This window comes from Nycticebus coucang, chromosome 3, assembly GCF_027406575.1.
Source record: "Nycticebus coucang isolate mNycCou1 chromosome 3, mNycCou1.pri, whole genome shotgun sequence".
Taxonomy (NCBI): Eukaryota; Metazoa; Chordata; class Mammalia; order Primates; family Lorisidae; genus Nycticebus; species Nycticebus coucang.
This window is the reverse complement of record NC_069782.1, coordinates 31039020-31063847: the sequence shown is the minus strand read 5'-3', so window position 1 is coordinate 31063847 and position 24828 is coordinate 31039020. Positions and strand designations below refer to the sequence as shown.

At 35.8% G+C, this 24828-nt stretch overlaps 1 protein-coding gene across 1 annotated transcript in view; it reads right to left on the bottom strand.

Annotated features, from left to right (window-relative positions):
* Positions 1–8116: 8116 nt before the first annotated feature.
* EPYC (epiphycan) overlaps positions 8117–24828 on the bottom strand; it is a 35113-nt gene continuing 18401 nt past the window's right edge. The window contains exons 2-6 of the mRNA XM_053584854.1: positions 21944–22118; positions 14817–14975; positions 13860–14062; positions 12536–12631; positions 8117–8739 (exon numbers count right to left, since the gene is read on the bottom strand). Coding sequence (XP_053440829.1) covers positions 8569–8739; positions 12536–12631; positions 13860–14062; positions 14817–14975; positions 21944–22118 — 804 coding nt within the window. The 3' untranslated portion in view covers positions 8117–8568. The remainder of the gene's footprint in view (positions 8740–12535; positions 12632–13859; positions 14063–14816; positions 14976–21943; positions 22119–24828) is intronic.

Genomic DNA, 24828 nt, shown 5'->3' with positions numbered 1-24828 from the left:
GGACATATATATGGAGACAAAAGTACTGGAACTAAAATGTATGGGAAAAATTAAAGCAAAGATGTATGATGTATGGCTAACTGCAAAATTCTGCTTCTGTACAATGCTTGCTTGCTACCCTATCCGGATGCCCCTGGACAGCCTGTGTGCCAACCAGGATGCAGACCAGGCCTTAAAAACCTCACCCCTTAATCACTTAGGGCAGGTCTCAGAAACCCCATGTTGGAACACTGAGGCAGATGCCAGCTGGCTCTTCAATAAAAGGACTCTGTTGTAAAAAATAATAATAATAATAATAACTTAGTGCAGGTACCCCATACGTCCTTAGTAACTGTCATCATTGTCACAATTAAATATTTGAGGACTTGAAAAGGGGGCGATATTATATATGCAAAGATACCTGTGTCTTAGGCAAAACTAGCCATCCCTACCTTCGTATTCTTTTTGTGTCCCACTTTGTAGAAACATCAACAAAGTGCTACCAGGCTTGATCATGGAGAAAATCATCTTGGAGTCTATCTCCTTATTACTTTCCTGTGCTGAGTGGAATTGTGAAAAATGGATCACTGCCTGCTGGGAACCTCAGTCTATACAAGCCTCCATTAATGCCAGAGAGGCAAAATGTGTGAACGCCCTGAAGCTAGCAAAGGTCATTTATACATCCCTGGCTAAAAATTGAGAACAGTATGGGGGTTCTTATATTAGGACACCAACTGCTACCTTGGGGCCGGAAGACTTCACAGACTTTATTCTGTTTCATTTTCTCTGTGGTTTGCTGAGGACAAGCCTGCTTGACTCAAAGTACAGAATGTGACACTTGTCGTCTCCAGGGTCTGTGGCTAATAGACTTGTGCCTTCGGCTGTTATTCTAACCCTCTTCTGCTTGACTCAAAATGGAATGAAGACAGTCTATATTATAATACAGATTTGTTATGAAATGATAAACCATTCAAGAAAATTTACTACCAGGACATATTAAATACTACAGTCAAAAATTCAATTGAGGAATTTTTAGACACTTTTTTATAGTTTCATTTTTTTTAATTGAAAAATAATTGTGCATATTTATGGGGTACGATGTGAGGCTTCAATACACATATACATTGTGGGATGATCAAATCAGACTAATTAGCATATCTGTCACTTCAACTATTTATCATTTCTTTGTGATGTCAACATTTACAACCACAATCCTCTCTTTTAGCTATTTTGAAGTATATAATATTTTAGTGTGGACTAGTCACCTTGTTGTACAATAGAACACTAGAACTTATTCCTCCTAGCTAACTATAACTTTGCACCCATTGACCAACATGAAGACTTCTTTTTAATTGGTCCATATTCTTTAAATACTGCAAAATAAAATATTCTGATTCAATATTATAATACAACACATTTACCATGTTGTTCTATAGTCTATTAGTTTTCTATTTTCCCATAACAACAAACTTGGTTACTTAGAGTCACATACATTTATTATATCAATGTTTTAGAGGCCAGGGGCTAAAAGGACAGCTTAGCTTGGTCCTCTTCCTCGTATCCCAGTAAGCTATAATCAAAATGTTGGCTGGTTTGGGTTCTCATCCATGAGCTGGGTTCTGGGAAATTGACTCCCAGATCATTTCTTTGTGGGTCTGTGACTGAGAGCCCTACGTAATTTCCATCTGTTGCTTGTAGGCTGCTGTCAAGACTGAGAGGCTGCCCACGTGTCCTAGGGGCCAAGGGCAGTTCCTAGATGCTGCCCACAGTTCCTTGCGAGGAGTTTCCTCAACCTGGCCACTCACTTCATCAAACCAGCAAAGAGAATCTCCCTAGTTCTTCCCAGCAAGGTAGACATAAAGATACAAGTATAGGTGTAGACATCGAGACATGGCCTTGATGTTGTGTCATCCATCACTGCTGCCAACTGCTATTGGCTAGAAGGTTTGCTGATCCTGCCAGCATACAGGGTAGGGGCATTGGCATTACACCAAGCTATGAAAACTAGGAAACCAGGAGGTGCAAAATAATTGAGGGGTTCTCCTCAGAGTCCATTTACCACATATATACAAAGTAAATTTAGTAAAAATACGTCTTTCATATTCACTGGTAACAACTGTGTTGGGAAGTATTTAACAGTGTTGGCATTTGGAAATTCCAAAAATGCCTCTAGATGGCATATTTTATGTTATACAGAGCATTACGTTCTTAAGTTGAAAACACATGGTGATTTTGGTGGGATTTTGTGCATCTGTGTGACTTGAAAAGAATGTATTCCAACACATGATGGCAGTAGTAGCCCATTCAAAATTCAGTCAGCAAGCATCCCCATACAAAACAGAAGTAAACACCTCGTTTCTGTGTTTTATCACAAATTCCACTCTTAAACTATTCCGTGTTACCAATCTTAATTGCCTTTTTTTCTGGTGCAATACAATTTGGTATATATTAGAATTTAGCATTTTTCGATGGCTTTTACAAAACTAACCTCAGCTAATTAAACTGGTAAATAAAATTCTTCAGAGAGAAATCAGATATGACTGATAACGGTCAGATAAATTAAGTTCAACAAATATTTTTAGAGCCATCTATGTAACTAATGCAGTGTCATAGGATACAAAAAATAAAAGAATGTATGGTATGCACCATCAAAGGTATGCCTTTATTCCACCCTGCGAATTCGTCCAAAGACAGATATTAAAATCTAAAAGGTTAGCGCTGTCTTTTGATCACACGGTCTAAATATTAAGTCTTTCTAGCTTTTCAAAGGTGAAGCAAAGAGATTTGAAATGACGTGTCACTCTGTTTTAGTAATTTAAAAAGTTGTAGGATTAACTTGCAAATTTGTAAGCTGTGTTGTGTGTCATGGATCACAGTTGTGGCATTTGTCCATGTACGAGTCTTCAATCATTTTAAGCAAATTATGAAAAGTGAGCTATGTGATAACAACAAAGACAATAGTTCTGCAGATTTAAAGAGGAAGAAAGAATGTCAGATTGACACTCCTAATGATACTATGTATGGGCACTGTCTGCTGTCAAAAAGTTTCAACTTTATGAAAATATCATTAATTCTATAGCAGCTCAAGATTTTCATAGGGTTAGCACAATATATCATAGTCTTGATATATGAAAAGCATGTATTATCAGTAAGGCTTACATAGGAATTGTTAGCCTAGACAATGTTTTACCTGTAAATAGTGTTAATACACAGTATGTTCTGGGGAAATATAAGACAGTGTTTTATCTTGGCAAATAACCTGTTCCATTTAGAGAAAAATAAATGTGAGTAGCTATTGAATAGGAAAAAAAAGTTGGGTTATAAAAAAGACATAGACTGTGTTTAATTAGAGGTCAGTTTTAAAATTCGAATTGTCAGTTAAAAATGTGAGGCATGCTTGGGTGTAGTGGCTCACACCTGCAATCCTAGCACTCTGTGAGGCTGAGGCAGGTAGATAACCCGAGCTTAGGAGTTCAGCCTGAGCATGAGAGAGACCCCTCTCTCTACTAAAAATAGAAAAACTAGCCAGGCATTGTGGTGGGCGCCTGTAGTCCCAGCTACTCAGGAGGCTGAGGCAAGAGGGACGCTTGAACAGAAGGCTTTGAGATTGCTTTGAGCTATGATGCCACGGTACTCTACCCAGGGAACAGAATGAGACTCTATCTCAAAAAAGAAAGGAAAAAACAAACAAAAAAAAAAGAATGTGAGGCATATTAAATTTCCCTTTAAACATGATGTAGTTAGGATCACTAAATTATCATTGTCACATTTTCAGTTTTATTGTAGTAAGTCCTTTGTCCTTGAGTTCATGGTGAACATCTGCAAAGTAACCTTGTGAGTAGGAAATCGTAATTCATAAGAGAATGTCAATCAGCACCATATCATTTGCATAATTGTGCCCTTTTAATCCTAATAGTTTATTATTTAATTTTATTTTAATTCCTTGCTACAATATACCCCCCCACCCCAGTTGTCATAATAATGGTATACAGAGAAGGCTGTGAGAGCAACAAGATATTCTATGCTACTTGTGGGAGACTTGATATCATCAGTGCTGTTCTTGAAGGCAGGGCCTCACTATGACTTTCATGGGCCCCTTTCATACAAATAGTAATATTAAAATTATGTGGCTTGTTGCTGTAAGAAAGAAAATAATCCAGGTTAAATGATTATCGCATACTATTATTATTACCATGTACTATTTTTATTTTAACATACATATATAATTGCATATTTATTATTATTATTACCATGTTCTGTTTTTGTTTTAAGAGAATTTAAACATACATATATATAATTGCATATTTATTATTATTATTACCATGTTCTGTTTTTGTTTTAAGAGAAGTTAAATATTTTCATAGGTTCCTAAAATTATTGTGGGCCCTAAGCCTGTTGTGCCCAGGGCATGAGTCAACACTGCCTGCCAGGAATCTCCTTTGAACTCATGGCTCTAAGGATGTCAATCCACTTTTCTCTGACTTTCTGGAGGCCAGATATCTGGAAGACCACAGAAATTGTTGCTTTATTGTAACTTGAAAGAAGGCCCTTTGTCATTTGGAAGTCACTTTGCATACAAAAAGACAATACTGATCTGTCCAGTCTGTCTTCTCTGTCCAGTCTGTACACAATTTCCTTCCATTCCAAAACAGGAGAAAGGCATGCCTGTGGTATTTGAAGCATGATAATGGAGTGGAATAGCACAGGATATAGGAGTCAGCTGTTGGCCGAGGGCAAGTTATTTAAGCTCTCTCATCTGCTTCGTGACTTGGAATAATTATTATCCCCAGCTCCTAAAATATTATTTATTAATACATGCTGAACATCTTAGTTTGTAACCAATAATTGTTTGCTATTATAACAATGTGTGTATATATGGACTAATTTTAAATAACATTTAGTATCCTTCAGAGTTAAACTTGAGGCCAAAAATGATTTTTTGAGGCTATCCACTGAAGTATACTCTCTCGTGGTCTCCTGTATTTTATCACCTTCTATTCTATAGCAGTGTTGTGGTATAGTTCTTATTATTTTAAATAACTTAACCTTGTGCGAAGTTGTCATAACTCTGTGGTCATTCTGGGAGCTATCAATTTGTCCACTGAGAGTGTTAACCATTTAACTGAATTAAAATGCATAGCCGGTAAAATAGAATAGATGGTTTTCCTTTTCCCTTATTACTTATCTTTATATTTCTCACAGACGCTAACAAAAGTAACAATTGAAGATAGTTTTGGCTAAAAATATGTCTGTGTGTTTAAAATAACTGAAGTTTTTGCAGGATTATTACAATTCTTTTTCTTAAACTATAAGAGATGAATCAAAACCAACTGCCTCTCTGCAAACCAGAACTAGAAAAGTCAGTGGTACCCTTTGTCTATTTCTTTGTCCGAATTGACTAAAGAACATTTCATGTCCAAGATGTAATAGTAAAATGGCTTCATTAAATGTTACTAGTGTTCCCTTGTTATTTCCACAGCTACTATCACTATTTTCTATGTGTTTAAGAATAGAAAAGAGAAGCCATAATCTACAGTGAAGCACCCTTTGCTTAATACTATTGGCATTTGAGATTTTGGTAGGTATAATTTTAAAGATGTCTCTGCCCTCTGAATTTTCAATATTCCTCTAAGTAATAAAATATTTTCAGATGTAATTAAAGTCCCAAATTATGGGACTTTAAAATGGGGAGGTTAATGGGCCTGACCCCGTCAAAGGAACACTTTAAAAGCTGAGGATTTTGTTTGGATAGCAGCAGAAGAGGAAATCAGAGATTAAAAGCACGAAGATTTGACATGCTGTTGTTGGCTTTGAAAATGGAAGAAGTCATATAATAAGGAATGTGGGCATCCTCCAGAAGACGTGAGGGGCCTTGATGGACAGCCAGGAATTGGGGACCTCAGCCTCAAAATAGCAAGGAACAAATTCTTCCAACAAAATGAATACACTCGGAAGTGGTTTCTTCCCTGTTGCATTTTAGGTTAAGTGTCTAGTCAGTAACACCTGGATTTGAGTCTTGTGAAATCTTAAGTAGAGGATGTAGGTAAGCCAAGTAGAAGTTCTGATCTAGAGAAACTGAGATAATAAGGAGGTGTTGTTTAAGCTGCAACTTGGAGGACTTTTTTTAGGTCTCAATAGAAATCTAATACAGATACACAACATTAGATTAAAATTTTACTTTCATATGGTCCACAGTCATGTAGTTATGAGGAAATGTATCTAAAAAGTCAAAACAAAAACTCAATGTTCAAATGTCACTGGTTTGTGGCATTTGAAATTTGGATGGTTATTCCAGGTTGAGCTTTTCAACTTTGGGGGGATACAAACTGATTAAATGCATGATTAGTTTTGCCTCGTTTGTCTCAAGTAAATTAATATATATTTCCAGTTATTAAAGATATTAATCTGTGTACATTTAAAGTGGCACAGGAAATTGCTTATGCATCATATTAGAACAATGTCCCCTCATTGTTATAGTTTAGAAATTTTGGATTTATCCATAGTGTCTATGAATCATAGCACATAATGGATGATGCAATGCAATGGGAAAACTTTTAGAAAATTTAAATATGGAAGTATATCTGATTGAAATATATAGTTTATATATATATAGTGATTTTAAATATTGGAGGAGATGGATTACCAATCATCTCATTTTTAAAAAAATATATTAGTAATGCAGAAACAGACTTGCGATAGTGAGGCTATAAAAAATTGTGTACTTTCTGGGGCGGCGCCTGTGGCTCAGTGAGTGGGGCACCGACCCCATATACCGAGGGTGGCGGGTTCGAACCCAGCCCCGGCCAAACTGCAACAAAAAAATAGCCGGGCGTTGTGGCGGGCGCCTGTAGTCCCAGCTGCTCAGGAGGCTGAGGCAGGAGAATCGCATAAGCCCAAGAGTTAGAGGTTGCTGTGAGTGTGATGCCATGGAACTCTACCAGAGGGTGGTACAGTGAGACTCTGTCTCTACAAAAAAAAAAAAAAAAAATTGTGTACTTTCTCACACTGAAAAAGTAAGCGAATATAATTTCTTTGAAGAGCACTTTAGTAACATCTTAAATTATTTAAAATAATAATCTTTGACCCATAATTCTACTTCCATGAAATTATCCATAGATATTTGTATCCAAATTTGTGTACTCTCACGTGTACACAAAATTATTTCTGTTCAATCAAGGACATTGTGTGCAGTTTTGGTGTTATGTGTGAAATTGTGCATCCATGTCATGGCCTGATATGTGGTTTTCAGAATTTATAGAGTTATAAATGTGCGGATATGGAAAGATCACCAAGAAATATTTTTAAATGAAACAAGCAAGGTTCAGAATAGTGATTATTGTTTGCACTTAAGAATGAATGTTTTATGTGTAGGTCCATAGGTAATGGTGAAATGTATGCACATGTAGCCCGTGCACATTTATAATTGTGTATAAGAAAGTCATTATGTATAAGTTTGTGTTTCTTTTGGAAAACTTCATAAACATGTACAAGAAAACATTATTTCTGGGGAGTTTGATATTAGACTTTTCATCTGAATGAGGGTGGAGAGAGTTGTGTACATTCCTACACTGTTTATGAAAGTGTAAGGGGATAGAATACATTTGAAGGGCAATTTAATAACATTGTAAAATATTTAAAATAATAATTTTTAACCCATAATTCTACTTCTATAAATTTATCCATAGATGTACTCTCGCATATATACAAAGTTATTTACCTTCAAGCAAGGGTCTTCTGTGCAGAAACATTGTTACTAGAACTTAGAGTCTTACAGTTGGGAGGAAATTCACCTTAAATTAGATACTATTTTGTAATTAAGTTTTTAACCATGTGCCTATGTTAGGATTGCACATTTTTGGAAAGATCGACTCTCCTTAGAATATGCTTGTTCCTTGATACATTTCCTAATGTAGTTATATCATTTTCTATATTTTCTATTTTCTCTATTTTATTTTCTTTTTTACAGATACTGTAATACAGAAGATAGCAAATCAGTTTACTGGAGGTCTAAAATGAGTTGATAGGTCTTTAAGATGATAAAATGTTATCATCAAGAAGATGAACATTATGTATTTTATTGTTGTATATGATTTTTGCATAGTGTGATTATAATGAATATTTCCCCACAAGGTCATTGTAATTTTCAAATACATTTATTCTTCATGCTTTAATGAATTAGGGCAAAAAACATGCTTTCATGAAAAAAATACAAAGGTTCAATTAAAAATATCTAAACCTTGACAAAATAGCTAACTGTTTATTTTTAAATTCTTCTTTATTACTTACTTAATTCAAAATTGTATAGGATATGAACCTCTAAAATTTGCAAGCTATTATGTGATTTATAAGTGTATCTGTGAAAGATTTTGTATCACTTAGTCTTACTCTATGTACAACTTTTAGGTTTATTCCTAACTCATCTAGTGTTTTCTTAAATAACTACATTTTCACCATAATAGTTGTATTTTTGGTAATCACATAATCTTTCAGACAATTTTTTGAAAGTATCTTACTGAGTTTTGTTTTTGAAGAAAGCAGTAAGATTTGTTTTGCTGTGGGAGGCCTCAGAATGCTGAACATTATCTGAAATTAGACAAGGCTCCCAATAGGCAAGCGAGGCAGGCACATGTATGCTTGAGGAGTTTTGCTGAGATTGATAGGGTTTCCATCCAATCGAATGTCCTCTAGTGCCTTACGAATATAAGTGAAATTTTTAACATTGCAGAAAGTATCTTCATGCATCTCCAGAATGTTGTTATTCTGAAAAAGACAAAAATAAATTATGAGACAAGATACAACATGTTCCTAATATTGCTTGATACCCTAGTCCATTTTGCTTCACTCTTGTGTTTATTCTCTTATTCTTTCCTTCAATCAAAACTGTGTAATATTATATGCCAAGCATTTCCAGGAAGCGGGCATAATTTAAAAAATGGGCACGTGTTTGTTCCCATAGAGCTTATACTTCAGGAGGGGAAATATAAGACACAGAGGTAATAGGATACATTTTTAAATGTTATTTCCAAAAATGTTGAGTATTATGAAGAAAAATGGTGAGTGTGAAAACGTACCTTCAAAGGTTGCCATTGAAGTGAGAGGGGAATGACAAAAAGACAAGGGCATGGAAAGAACCAAGGGAACAGAGAGAGCCCCGAGTTCAAAGTTGGGAAGAATTAGCAGGGAAAGCTGCTCCCTCAAGTCAGGGTGGCCGAAGGGAAGTGATGGAGAGAGGGGGAAAGGCAAGGGAGACAGCAGAGTCCAGGACTGGATTTTTACATAGTTTTACTAAATATGTTTCACATACCATGAAATTCACCTACTTAAATTGTATAGTTTAGTGATTTTTAATATATTCTGAGTTGCGCAACCATCACTACCATCTAATTTTAAATATTTTAACACTCTTTAAAGAAAAACCATACACATTTCCATCTCCCTAGTCCCTGGCAACTGCTAATCAACCTTCTGTTATTATATATCTTCTTATTCTGAGCATGCCACATAAATATTAATAGAATTATACATTATATTATTATTATTATTTTGAGACAGAGTCTCAAGCTGTTGCCCTGGGTAGAGTGCCATGGCATCATAGCTCACGGCAACTCTTGGGCTCCTCTTTCCTCAGTTTTTCTATTTTAGTAGAGACAGGGTCTCACTTTTGCTCAGTCTGGTCTCAAACTCATGAGCTCAAGCTATCCACCAGCCTCAGCCTCCCAGGCATGAGCGACCGCACCCAGCCCTTTATGTTATCTTTGTGACTAAATTCTTTCTCTCAGCCCCGTGTTTTCAAAGTTCATACATGTTGTGACATATATTAGCATTTCCTTATTTTTTATTGTCCAATAATATTCCATTGTAGAGACACACAAAAATTTGTTTATCTATTCACCAGTTTAGGGAAATTTAGATTCTTTCCAAATCCAAATTTTGACTGTTATGAATAAAGCATTTGTGAACATTCATGTAGAAATTTTGTGTGGACAAATGTTTTCAGTTATTATGGACATTGGAATTCTGAGTTATATAGTAACTCTAGGTTTAACATTTTGAGGAACTGTTAAACTGCTTTCCAAAGTAGCTGCACCATTTACACTTCCACCAACAATATATAAGGCTTTTAGTTTTTCCTGCATCCTAATCACCACTTATACATATCTAATTTAGCCAAAAAAAGTAGGTGGGAATTCATTTCTCATTGTGGCATTGTTCATTAATAGTTTATTATAATAAAATTGGTATTTTATATTGATTTTAATAACATCACATTGCTCAGCCCATTAGCACAAATAGTTTATGTATTCCCTAGGATTTCCATATATAAAATCTGGGGAGCATTTTCATCTTAAAAACATTAAGTGTTCTGATCCATGAATATGGGCATCTTTCCTTTATGTGAATTTTCTTATTTTCAACGATGTAACATTAGGTGTATAAGGCTTATATTTCCTATGTTGAAATTATTTTTAGGTATTATTTTTCATTTTTTGTAACTATTGTATATATGATTATCTTAGTTTTACTTTAAGATTGTTCGTTGCCTATATATATAAATGCAATTTATATATTGATCTTGTAATTTGATTTGTTACATTGCTCAACTTATTCATTAGTTCAAATAGTTTTTCAGTGGATTCCTCACATTGTTTTTATACGAGATGTCATCTGAAAATAGCAAAACTGCTTCGTTTCCAATTTGGATACTATTTATTTACGTATTATATATTGTAATTTTTTTCTAATTGTCCTATGTAGAACTCCCAGATATAATATTGAATAGAAGTGGTGAGAAAAACAATCCTGCTCTTCTTTTTGATCACAGGATGAAAGTTTTCAGTCTTTCTGCATTATATGATGTCAATTGTGAGTTTTTTACTCTTTCACTCAATAATGATGCTCTTTATTGCATTCAGGAAGTTTCCTTTTATTTCTGTGATTTTAGCATTTTAAAAGGGTGTTGTATTTTCTCAATTTTTTTCTGAGCCCATTGAAATAATCACATGGTTTTTATCTACCATTCTATTAATATGTATATTACAGTGGTTGATTTTAGACATTAAAACTGTGCTTGTATTCCTATGTTTAATCCCACTAAATCATGTGTGTAATCATTTTTATATAGTGGTGGATTTGGTTTGTGTCTTTTTGCTGAGGCTATTTGCATCAATATTGATAAGGTCTGTTTGGAGTTTTCTTTTCTCACGTTGTCTTTGTCTAGTTCTGTTAATAGGATAATATTCACCTTCTAAAATGGAATAGGAAATACTTCTTCCTTTTTGTTACTTGGAATATATTTGTTGATAGTTAATTCTTCTTTAAATCCTTGGTAGAATTAACTAATAGATCCATATGATACTGTGCTTTTCTTTGTTGGAAGATTTTAAAATTGCTAAATCGATATCTTTGCTTGTTACAGATCTATTACAATTATGTATTTATTATTTAGTCAATTTTAGTAATTTTTGTCATGTTAGGAATTTGTTCATTTAATCTATCTAATTTGTTGGGGTAAAGTTGTTCATAGTCTTTCCTTATTATCTGTTCTATTTCTATACGGTTTATAATGATATCTCATTCCTATGGAAGGAAAGTATATTTTCATAGGAATAAAAGAAAAGACACGGAGGTAAACATTTGTAGATCCACAGGAAAAAAAGATAGGAATCAGAGACATGCCTGTACATAGCAAAATCACTTCCTGTAATTAAATCACTTTCCAGTAATTTTGGATTATGACATTGTTTACTTGTTCATAATATGGATGTCTTCTCTACATTTTATTGCACATAATAGATGAAATTATTAAAGAAAGCTAATCACAGCTGTAGACCAAAAGCTATCCACATCTGAAATAAATAATTTATCTTTCTTTGTTTCAACAACCAAAAATGTGTTTTAATTGAACAATTTTTAATCACATGATGAAATTTAAACATATTTAGAAAACATGAGATCATAACAATTTTGAAAATGTGTTTTTACTCAATTACTTCAAAGATAAAATGTGGTATAATAGGATTTAAAATAACTCAAACTTCCAAATATGTTGTTTAAAAAAAAATAACAACTGCATCCTCTTTTGTCAAGAAAGATGGAAGTCTGCCATCTCTCCGCAACAGGAGTGCCTTAGAATTGAATTTAATTCAGTACATAAAATCAAAATCTGAATTTGAAATTCCCCCTCAATGCTAGAAGTCAAATTAAATTTTTCTTTCTCCCTTTTCTCTTCAACTTCTAATCCCTACATATTTCTTCATCAGGTGAAGATTTCAATTTATTTCAAAAGAAGCTTTGTGGACTACAAGTATGCATTTGGGGGGGAATGAATAAAAATAAAGACAAAGGTTGTCAGGAATCAATAAAGAAAGATAAGACTGTGAATGTATAAATAACTTGTGGTCTGAGAGACAGAATGAATGAGATAGGGGAAAAAAAAAGAAAAGTTATCACAGTATGTCAACATGCCTTTATAGACAAATTTTTGTGTCCTGACTTCTTCCTATTTTGTTTTATTTTCCCCAAAGATTTTGGGCACACATTCCTATTAGAGCCCTACCTGCAGGTGAAGGGCCCGGAGGTTTTCTGGGAGTGGCAGAGGAATGTGGTCCAAGTTGTTATCGGTGAGGTATAGATGATGGAGATCGTACATATCCTGTAAACATTCCAAAGGTAGGGACTTAACGAAATTTAATGGTGCCACAGTTGTTTTTCCATTCCCTCTACATGGAAATATTTGTGAAGCAACGTGTGCCTGTCTAGGTCTTGTTGTATAAAGTTGAGGTATTTTAGTTTTCTAAGTCACTAGACAATTCCAACGAATCTTGGAAAAATTATCTATCAGCAAATATTTTTTCATGAAAACAAAATGTATTGTGTTTCTAGGAAGGTCCTTATTTTGTTCAGTTTTCTCAACTCAAGGCAGCTTTTTCCCAGGAAGACATTCTGCAGTGGGATTTTGAGGATTTGGGCAGATAGAGCAAGAATTTCCCTTATTTCATAAACATAGAGAGATGAGAATTTCTCCCCAGCAACTCTTTCATAGCCCAAGTGCAAGGAAAATGTCAGCCTATCAAGACAGAAAACTTAAGGACGATAACTTGTTTACTCTAGCCAAACACTAGAATAAGCTGTGACTTCGCACCACCTGTGCCAACAGAGCTGGGTGGACAGACTAGACTTGGATCCTTGCCAGGCTATTATGATGTACCCTAATCCCCTGAGCCACCTTGGTGGTGTCATAGGAGACCTAGCAGAGAGTTAGGACTTTCACCATTGCCTAGTGGTAATGAGGCCATACTAACTCCTACAACCTCCCTGGAAATAATTTCATATCCCTTCAAAAAGTATTTTAAAATTATTTGTTCAGTGTATATTTAGAGGAGCAGCTTGAATGCAGTAAGGGTAAGTAAGAAAGCCAGTGGGGTTACTGTTCTTAGACTCTATGCCATTGTTTTAAGCAAGTCCCTTTCCCCCAAACCTGCTTCCCTCACTTAGAAAACCCATAAGGTTATCTGAGTCCTTTACAAGTTCTCTTAGGAGGCTTCTCCAGACATGGCCTGCACCTCACCCTCGTAGTGCTCCTTTAAGCACATAAAGGATCCTCAGCAAAGGGCTTGGTAAACGTGAGTGCTCTGGGTTGCACCACTTCCAGGAGCTCCTTGCAGACACCTGCTCCCTATTCCGGCTGTGTATTCTGTTCTTGGTGTTTGACCACCCTCAGAATGTACCAGAACACACTACACGTTATTTCTTAAACGTATGATAGATATGGTTATGGAGTTTATTTTGGAAGTTAAAAATCTCATTAAATTAAATCCCCTATATAACGCTACTGAATGGAATAGGAAGAAGAAAGTCTTTCATATCAAATTCAAACGTACTTTAAATGCCTCTTGCTTTATCCCTTTCCTTCCAAGTCTGTTGTTGCTAATATCAATAAATGTCAAGGTGGTGGGCAATTCTGGGAGCTGCCTTATCTTGTTGTCACGTAGAACAAGCTCCCGAAGTTGAGGCAGCTTTCGGAATGCGTCTTCATCAATCTCAGATATTAAATTTGATGTCAGATCAATCCTTCTTAAATCATCTAGAAGAAAAAAAAAAAGTTAAATGTGTTTCTCTCACCTAAAAATATGAATGCAAATTTCCTACATATAGCAAATATAAATATGAACTTAACAATGGAGTGTTAATGACATAATTATCTTACTATTTTATAAAAATGTATTTCCTCCCAACACTATTTATATTTATGCACTTAATAAAGAACTGTAACTTTAGCAAATAAATTGGCATATTGTATTTAAAATAACTGGCATTTCTCCATATTTTCATAATCTTTGGATGTTACTATTTAAAATGTTCTCAGCGATGAAAAGTGTTGTGTTTTCTAATAGTCTAATACAGGAACTTTAAAGAATCTTCCAATGATTAAAACAATTTATGATGACATGTACCAAAAATTCTTCTCAGTTGGCAGTAATTCTAAAGTCAGAATGTAGGCCTTGCATTGAAGCATTCATCAATCACAAAGCAGCTATGCTTTAAGGAAAGCTTACTCAAAAAAAGCCAACTCCTTATAAATATACAACCCTGACATGTTACTCTTAATTAACATGATAAAAAATCCTAGAATATAAAATATAATTACTTATGATTTATGTTTAATTATAATGACAATCTTTCTCATCATTAAAACAAACCTTCATATTTAAATAAGAAAAAATATAATTTATGAGCCATATTTTGGCATTCAAGTTTTATTCTCAGTACCAACATTTTTCACTGTAAAAATGTTAAGTCTCTAAAGGAGAGATGGAGATTAATGCTGTCATCCATACTTAAGCTTGCAAAGTCATTTCTGTTGATCTTTTTGATTCTGTTAAACCGGGAATAGAAATAAGCAGTGTTCTTGGGCAATGGAGGAATGGCGTCAAGTTCATGGTCATCGCAGTATACGGTGGTACTTATACAAGTACACAAAAGGCAGGTTGGAAAGTCTAAAAGACAGAGGCAAATAAAATTATATATACATATATGTCACAAAAACATTTCCAAGAAAAAATGTAGTTAAGAATATTTGGTAAACAAGGCTAGACCATAACACAGATTTCATTGGCATATTTTATGTTTTTTGTAAAGTTTCCTACAAATGTAATATTAAAGTCAAATTTATCAAAGTTTCCCTTAATAATTAATATATTCCTTGTAAAAATTTAAAAATTATTTTAAACTACTGAGCGAATATAGCATGGTTGCTACTTTTATACTTCCTAGGAATTAAATTTTCAAAATACAAATATTAGGATTATGCTTTTTATGAAGTTAAAATATCACATGTAATATTTTCATTAGGTCTTTGGTTCAACATTTACACATCTCATTGAAACAAAATCTACTTCAAGAAAAAAGGTAACAATAATTAATATTTATTTGCTCAATACGTATTACTGAATCCTTTCTATATAAATGGCACAATACTAGCTGGTAAAACAATGGTGAGCACAAAGATAAACAGTTCTGTTTTATGATCTGCGGTATCAACGAATACATCTGTTTTATGATCCTGCTATATGCAGCTTCTTCCCAGGGAAGACATTCTGCAGTAGGAATTTCAGGATTTGGGTAGATAGAGCAAGAATTTCCCTTATCTAATAAACATAGAGAAATGAGAATTTCTCCCCAACAACTCTTTCATAGCCCAAGTGCAAGGGAAGAGGCAACCTAAAGGATTAATGAAGGTTAAATACAAATGCGATGATGAATGTGATAAATATCATGAATTATCACAGAAGCCTAACCTAGGGGGATTTGACCCTGTCTGGGAGTCATGGAAGGGCTCTCTGAGGAGGTGATAACCAAGTTGAAATCTGCAAGAAGAGAAGAAATTGGCTATGCAGGCAGGAAGGAAAAAGTAACATGTGTCAATCACTTTTAGTTTGAAAGAACTGAAAGACGGACCTTGTGGCTAAAACTCAGACATTTTAGAAAGTGTGGGGCAATAATGTGCAGGGGCCTTTTCGATTATGCTGTGAGTTTTATTCCTTATCCTAAGGATGGGCAAAGATATGTGTATTACATGATCTGATTTGCATGCCAAGAGAGCACCCTGCTGTAGGAGTGGTGGGAGATTGAAGGAGGGCACTGGAGATGAGCCACAGTCTAGATTAAAGATGGTAGCTTGGCTAGGGTGGTGGCGACAGACAAGGCAACAGAGGCAGAGATATCTGCGAGGCTTGGTTGGTTATGTCTCAGAACACTAATAATTTTTGTTATCCATCTGTCTCACATACTCACACATACTCTTTCCCCTCTTTCACTCTCTCTTTGGTGGTCAGACAGACAGAGGACAGTGGGCTTCAAAAGAAGATAAGAAATCAATGACCAAGAAGAAAGGAGACAAATAGGATAAAGCAACAATATGGAGGGAGATTGGACAGAGAGTTTTAAGGAAATAATCAATAGTCTAAGGCTGCTGTTGAGATGTCAGATCAGTGAACTTAAAAACATTTTTGGATAAATTATTACAGTGAGTATCAGACACTTTTCAAGATCTTTGGAGTGATGGGGCTGGAAGCCAGATAAAGAGTCATCTAAGGGAGTTGACAGTAAAGGAAATGTTGCCGCACATACAGGAAATACTCTTGAGATATTTGAGAGGACTGAGGAATAAGAGCTATAAGAAGATGCATTTGTGGTTTATATGATGGGAGGAATCATGATGGGGGTGGAGAATCTAGGGGAGGAGAGCTTAAAAATAAAGGGTTCATGACAGGGCAGTGGGAAATAGAACTCAAAGCACAGTGGAAGGGGTACACGTCCTAAGTGTGTAAGGACAGTGTCTCAGTTGCCTTAGGAGAAGGAGATAGAGTGCCTTGATTCAGATGTGGGTAGATTAGAAGTCTGGAAACACAAAGCCCCAGGGGCTGCTGCCTAGGAGATTGCATTTGCTCTGTGAAGTAGGGCACTAGGTTATGTGATGAGCAGAGGGCTCTCCGGGAGGAGGTAGAGAAGGTCTGTGAGATGTGAGATGAGTGGAGAAAGTGAAATAGCCATGAGAGAAACTACAAGAGAATGGTGGAAGAAATGCCTTGGAATTTCTCACTGATGGATTCATCTTGGTTTACCTGGGATTTTCCTGGTTTTATCATTAAAAGACACCCAGTACCTGAAGTTCTCAGACCCAGACAAACCAGGGCATTTGGTTGCCCTAGTTAAAAGGTTTACTTGTGGTTCATGATCTAGAAATACTATCATTCACGGGGCACAGTTCCTCATGCTTATAATCCTCGCACTCTGGAAGGCCAAGGAGGGTGGATTGCCTGAGCTCATGAGTTCGAGATCAGCCTGAGCAAGAGTAAGACCCCATCTCTACTAAAAATAGAAAAACTTAGGCAAGAGAATTGCTGGAGCCCAAGAGTTGGAGGTTGCTGTGAGCTATGATGCTACAGCACTCTACCCAGGACAACAGCTTGAGACAAAGAAAGAAAAAGAGAGGGAGAGGGAGAGGGGGAGAGAAAGATTGAGTGAGGGAAAGAGAAAGAAAAAAAGAAAGGAAGGAAGGAAGGAAGGAAGGAAAGCAATTTTTTTTTTTTTTTTGCAGTTTTTGGCCGGGGCTGGGCTTGAACCCACCACCTCCAGCATATGGGGCTGGCGCCCTACTCCTCTGAGCCACAGGCACCACCCAAGAAAGGGTATAATTAAATAGTGAAATTATTTATAATAACATTTGCAGGAATGAAAACTATTTAAGAATGAAAAAATACAAAAAATGTTATGAGGGAGCTATAAAATATTTAATACTCGCTAATTTATTCAATCATTATAAATTTTTTCCACTCATCATAAAAATTGTATGAGGTAAGACATTTGACTTTTTTACAAAGTCTGACAATTAAGTTTATGAACGCATCCTAGAAAAAGTGCTACATACTTCAAAAAAATACTCCCTTTGACAATCCATTCACAGATGTTAGTTAGCACCTAGTCCACCTTTTAAAAACAATTTTGGAACTCATTCTCTGGAATGGCCATCTGATATGTGGTTCTATCACCCTGATGTCATGAATGTTAACAAAGTTTCTTTCTTTCAATATTTTCAATACCTTTGGGTAAAGCAAAAAGTCACTGGAGGCCAGATCAGGTGAGTATGGAGGATGTTCCAATACAGCTCTTCATTTACTGGCTAAAAACTCACACATAGACAATGCCACGTGAGCTGGTGCACTGTCATTGGCTAAGATTTTCAGTTAAGAATTTTCTGTTTTGGGCAGCGCCTGTGGCTCAAGGAGTAGGGCGCTGGTCCCATATGCTGGAGGTGGTGGGTTCAAACCCAGCCCCGGCCAAAAACCACACACACACAAAAAAAAAAAAGAATTTTCTGTTTCTCTATCAATGTTTACTCAGTCTGCTGTGTTTCTCGCAGTCAACCAACAATTTTGACACAGAATTCAATGAATTTTTGTGATATTTCCTTCAGTTCTGCTTGTTACTGGCTATCTTGAACTCTATCAGCGAACTCTACCTTGAATTTCTCTCCCCTCAGGGAAAAAAAAAATATATATTTATTCCATTTGTACATAGCTGTTTTCTTTATGGCATTATCCCCATAAACTTGGACTAACATGTCCCTGATTTCACTTCCATTCTTGCCACGCTTAACAAGAAGTTTACAAATGTTTGTTCATTGCTTTAATGGAAGCCCTGACATTCTTTTGATGGTACACAAAGACACACATGACATACTGAACGCCACTCAGCAAGACACCACCACATGTCCACACAAACACAGATGTGAGACACTGATATACCAAGGTTATGAAACCTTACTGATTTGTTTGGGCAGGGCTGTCAAGGTAAGCACACAGTAGCAAGTTTGTGAACTTAATTGTCAGACATTATTTATATTCATAGTCTTGCTAATTTAGCAATCATTGCTTAGAGTAATTTGTATATATGTACATTTATTATAATTTAATTCTAGTATTTCTACTCTCAACTCAAGCCTATGTTACATGGCTTTGAAATACTTAGACATTTTTACTAATGATCAAAACATTTCATTTCGATTTTTAATATTCTAAATATTTCCAAACTATTTAACTTTGATGAATTTATCTTCTTCTCTGAAAATTAAAATATGAATGAGAATTTTAACATCATTATTCATCTTCAGAGTACTTTAGAGACAAAAATAATGGAAAAAGTCACATTTTTATTGTTTCAAAACAGACATTATTGTGTCATAACTTGAGTAAAGCTTTTAAAAGTATTGAGCATTATGATTGTGTTATTCTTGGCCAGGCGTGGTGGCTCATCCCAGCACTCTGGGAGGCTAAGGTGGGTGGATTGCCTGAGCTCAGGAGTTTGAGACTAGCCTGAGTAAGAGTGAGACCCCATCTCTACTAAAAATAGAAAAACTAGCTGGGCCTTGTGGCAGGCACCTGTAGTCCCTGCTACTTGGGAGGCTGAGGCAGGAAGATCACTTAAGCCCAGGAGTTTGAGGTTGCTGTGAGCTATGACACCATAGCACTCTACTGAGGGCAACAAAATGAGACAGACTCTGTCTCGAAATAAAATAAAAAAATGAAAAGGAAAAAATTTGGTATTATTAGATCAGACGAAAGACCCCAAGTATTGATTCCAGATGGGTTAATTTTTGAACAATGTGAAATTACTTAAAAATAAGTAATGTTCTAAAGATATTTAATTTTCCTACTTGGCATGCTTTGGGCTGGATGTGCACATTTCCTTCTCATTGTGTGAGCATCTTTCCATCTCTTTCTGTAAAGACACTGACTTTGGATTTAGTGGTCTGTGTTTGCCTTCCAGGACCACAAGGTACCAACCATCTCCATGATCTTGGACCAATATTATGTTGGAGTTTCATTTTTCTTATTTATGAAATGGAGAAAATAATTCCTAGTACGTGACGTCATTGTGGTGCATCAAAGAGTTAAGGCACACTTTATGTGACTGGCAGATAGGAAGCATTTGATAAAAGGCAATTTTTAATGTTATCTCTTAGTTAACAGTTAAAAACTCATATAAGCAAAGAGTAGAATGGTGGCTTCCAAGGGTTGTGGACAAAAGGAAATGGGGAGTTATTTGAGGAGTATAAAGTTTCAGTTATGCAGGATAAGTAAGTTCTAGAGGTCAACTTATTCCTAGATACCACATAGTATCTACAGTTAATGCTGTACTGTACACTGAAAAAAATTGTGAATAGTAAAAAAATGGGTAAACTCTATCAATAATAGAATCTTGATAATAACTAATGTTTACTGTATCTACTGTAATATAGGCACTATATTCATTCATTTAACCCTAACAACAACTGTATAAGGTAAATCCTATTATTTTTTATCTAATACTTTTTAGATCAGGAAACTAAGACATAAAAAATATCGAAAGCCTTGCGCTAGCAAGTTGCAGAGTTGGGATTTAGATGCATATGGTCTCTGGCTGTTCTGCCTCTCCAAGAGACGCTCAGTTTGGAAGCTTGTACCTTTGCTGTTAGTCTTGCCTTATGTATGTGGGTCATGACAAAAGTTTTGAGATACACAAAAAAGTCAAGGAATGTGAAATCCACGTGCACGAAAACAAATGAAGCCCTTTCAGCAACACCGATCAGCTGAGCAGGAGGAAACTTGCACGGGTGAACCCGAAGGGGCACAGTCAACTGTGTTTGTTTTTTTGGAAGTGAAATAATGTCTCACTTGAAACTTTGTATGTGACTCACATATATGTGGTGTTGCTCTTCTCTCTCTTTTGTCTTCCAATATGTTCTGTACAGACTTACACAAAATACAGTATTGGCTCTAAATTTGTTTAGGTGTTTGTCTCCCATGAAGAGTGGCCATTTAAAAATATGTTGTATCTAAAGAAAAATAAGTTGTAAGCTACTAGAACTGAGAGTTGGTGACAGGATTTAATGAATGAATGTAGTGTCTGTCCCATAGCTAGTATAATAAATAATAGTTATTTCAAGAGTCTATTCTTGATAGAAGAGTTTATCCATTTTTGACTGAACAAATTTTCCTCGTATAATACAGACGCTCAATATTCTATAAACCTTTATAATGCCTCATTACCTGCCTCATTTTTCCATATTCCCTTACTATGCTATTTTTTGTGTACTGAAAGTATTCTGGTGTGAATCCTCTTGAGAACCCCTGAAATTGACAGTGACAGATTCTAACGAGAAATATAGACAAATTATAGAATTACAGTTAGCACCAGAAATTCCTTCTCATTAACTGACAGGCTCTGGTTTAGATTATCTTCAGGCCATGAAAGATGGTAGCTGATGTTATGGAATGTTTTTCTCTTTTCCTCTCCCTGTTTTTTCCTCAGATTGAGTGAGTAGGAGAAGCCCAGTTTTTCCAATAAATTTATAGTTTTTCCAATAAATACCCAGACAAGTGTCTCAGCAGTCTGGCTTTAAACCCAGTGTACGAATAGCTTTGTGACCTCTCCCAAGTTACAACCCCCTCTGAGTTACAGTTTTCTCAGTGATGATAAAAATAATAACACTAACACCCTCATAGGAAGGTGTTCAACCAATGTAAAATATTGTTACTACAGTTTTCATCACTATCACCATCACCCCTTGTCACCTTATCACGTTGAGCTGCTGTGGCCTGATCTCAGAGACATCAATTTCATCTTGCTAATATAAATCCTTTTGTTCTAAAAAAGCATTCCATCCAAAAGTTGTTTCACTAATGATGCCAAAAAATATTTCCATTCCAAATCTTTGGTTACTTGATCATTTCCATCAGGCCAAAACTGAATTATACAAACTGCTTTATGTTTGAATATGAAACATGAACAACTCCGGCTTCAAATGTAGCCTATTCTGAAACTCTCTCCTTGGGTCATATGGGTTCCCTGTGGGAGATGGAGCTTGGCAGTCTGGAGAGATGATGAAGTGAACTCAATTATAATTCAGCTTTGATGTACAGACCTTCGTTGGTGTGGGGGCCCAGAACCCCCGTGAATTCTGGCTCCTGTGGGGAAAAGCCATCGATCAACCTGGGGGTGGATTCCTCCTCCGACTCCTCCTCCTGGGCCTCCTCAGGTTGTGGGGGTGGAGTGAGGAGCTCTCTGTTCCCTGAAGGCATCACTGTAGCTATTTCAATCTGGAAAAAAGAAAAAGAAGAAAACAATATTATCCATCAGGCAAATTTCTCCATCACCCTGGGTGGCTGTGACACAAATTTAAGATGTACCCACCTTTACCACAAGAGGTCAGTGCTGCTCTGAGGTTCGACACAATAGTGGCTCCTTGCTTGGGGCAGCATGATCAGGTTTTAGGAACTGTTGGTTTTAATTAGTTTATGAAATCTCAGAATTGTTTCTAATATATATATATATATATATATATATTGTCTTCTTGGCCATTGAAAATCATATGTGTTTGCTCACTTCATAGGTGTAAAAAGCCTTACTTATTGTTTGCGAATAATACATAATATTTCAAAAGTACATTATCTTTGTGAAAGATTCAAATTAATCCATAAGTGTGCACAGGAAAATTCAAAATCCCCTTTACCCTCCAGCCCTAATTTTCCTCCTGTTGAAGATTATAACTAATAAGAAATTGATGTGCATTTTCATGTCCTTTTGAGCCTTAATTTCCTAGATTCAAATACTCTGTTACTTACCAACATTGTATACTCCCTTTAATGGCATTTTATTTAAAAGTATCCTTTCTATTAAAAGAAATTTATGGTAACAAAAAAGCTATACAATTTTATTATGATGTGCCATTTCTGGCAGTATCAATATTATTTGAATAACAAATATCAGCAACCATGTTTGGATATGTTTAAAATTGATCTTTTTGAGAGCATTCACAGTAGGAAGAATTTGTAAAATTGCAAAAGTATTCAAAGATTTCTTTTCAAAGATTATATTTTGGATCTCACTCGGTTTCTTACATGCTCATTTTAAGTAATGAGTCATTGCTTCTAAGAATACTTTTGGGATTTAGAACAAACCCTTACTTTCATCTGCCTCCCCTTGTCTGATGTCTATTCCTTTGTATCACTTAGTAAATGTCTACCTCCCTGATGCCCTTGTATGTGTGGGCTGGAAACTTGCTCCAGACTGCTGGGAGGGCCACATCCAGACACACCCTTTGGGGTCCGATATTGTCACCAGGTTGTCTTTTGACAACATCAATATTTATTCTTGCTCCTTTTTACCTTTCTTTATTTGCTTTCTTTGAAATTGAAAAGACACACCCAAGTTACTTTCTAAATTGCTTAATGCCACTTAAGCAATGTGGATGTGCAACTATTCCTTTCATCTGTAAAACAAGCACATAATTAGACCAGATATTTTTGGATGTTTTAGATAACCATAAGAATTTAAAGACATGGCTTTTTTTTTTTTAACTTTTTTTATTGTTTGGGATTCATTGAGGGTAGAAAGAATTAGGTTATACTGCTTGCATTTGTTAGATTAAGTCCTCTTATACCTGTGTTCCACCCCCAAGAGGTGTGCCACACACTTTTAATGTCACTTTCCATAGATTTGAATGCATTGTAAAACAAAAATAAAATTATTCTTTTTAACAGAGACCAAACTTTCTTTTTTCAGTTGATATTTCTGAATTGTGCCTTCTTCTGTACTTCTATAGAGTGGCTCCATTTCGGCTTTTCCTACCCTGTGTTGGTTGGTTTCATCAGTTTTCGGTCTATCCAAGCCCGTTGGATGGTAAACTCTGAGTTATGTCTTTCATTTTTGTAGCTCTAGGCTGCAACATGATAGGCGATCCACAAGTACCATTGAAGTATAATTTTTTAAAAAATGCTTTTCAAAATATATCTAATTCATAGTTCTATGTTTAACTTTAGAGATTTTCTGAGAAGAATCAATGAACGTGCAAATGCTTACTTTAAATTAAAGCGTGAAATCAAACCAAAAGTAGATGGTACTGAGTTGGTTACTTTAGAAGCCCTACGTGAAGATACTATAAAGCTGGGCCAGAAATCTCCGGCAGAGAACATTGCGTATATTTCCTTAAACAGAAAGACATACGGTTTCCATCTGTAGGGTCAGAATGAGGAAGATTCAGAAGGAAAGGATTTGCAGAGAGACCCAAAGGAGGCTCCAGGAAGAGTGGAAATTGAGACAGCTGTTTCACGGAATGGAGGCAGCCTAAAGGGAGAGACGAATTCCAGACACGTTGCCTTGAATCTGTAGCTTTGCAAGAAAATGTTTGCACATACTTTTTACAGATAATTGTTTCTCCACTGATTTGGTGTGAAGCTGTCAGATCTCACTTGCCATCCAGTATAATGAAGCAAAACAGTTTTTGTGTTTATCAGAAACTGTTCTGTTCAGGCTTCCTTGAAAATAAAATGTGAATGCAGAAACAACTCTGAAAACCAAGGAAAAGGAATGTCTTTTCAGTTCAGCACAGTTACAGAACCGTAACCTCAAAGGGCTGTGCCTGCAGAGCCTTGTGCTTTGTAGAGACATTTATTCTCACTGTTAAATAGGCTTCTGTCTTTTCCTCTCTTTTAACAATATTGATATTGTGATATGAAGTTATGAAGGCAAAGCTTGCAAAATAATGAGGCCAGGGAAACAACAACCTGGTCATCCGTGTGGCAGACTTTTATGCTTACCCTACAGAAAACTAAATTTCAGTGTAAACCAAATGGCCAGGAAACATCTCTGCTGCTTTTTGTAACACAAGAATGCAAATGTAATGGGGCCACTTATATAAATATTCATAAATTTTCCTAGAGTTTCCTCTACCCTTTTCCCTATACCTCCTTGTTTATGCTTCCTACTGAATGGACTTTTTAACCTATTCATTATGTCACCCCAAAACTT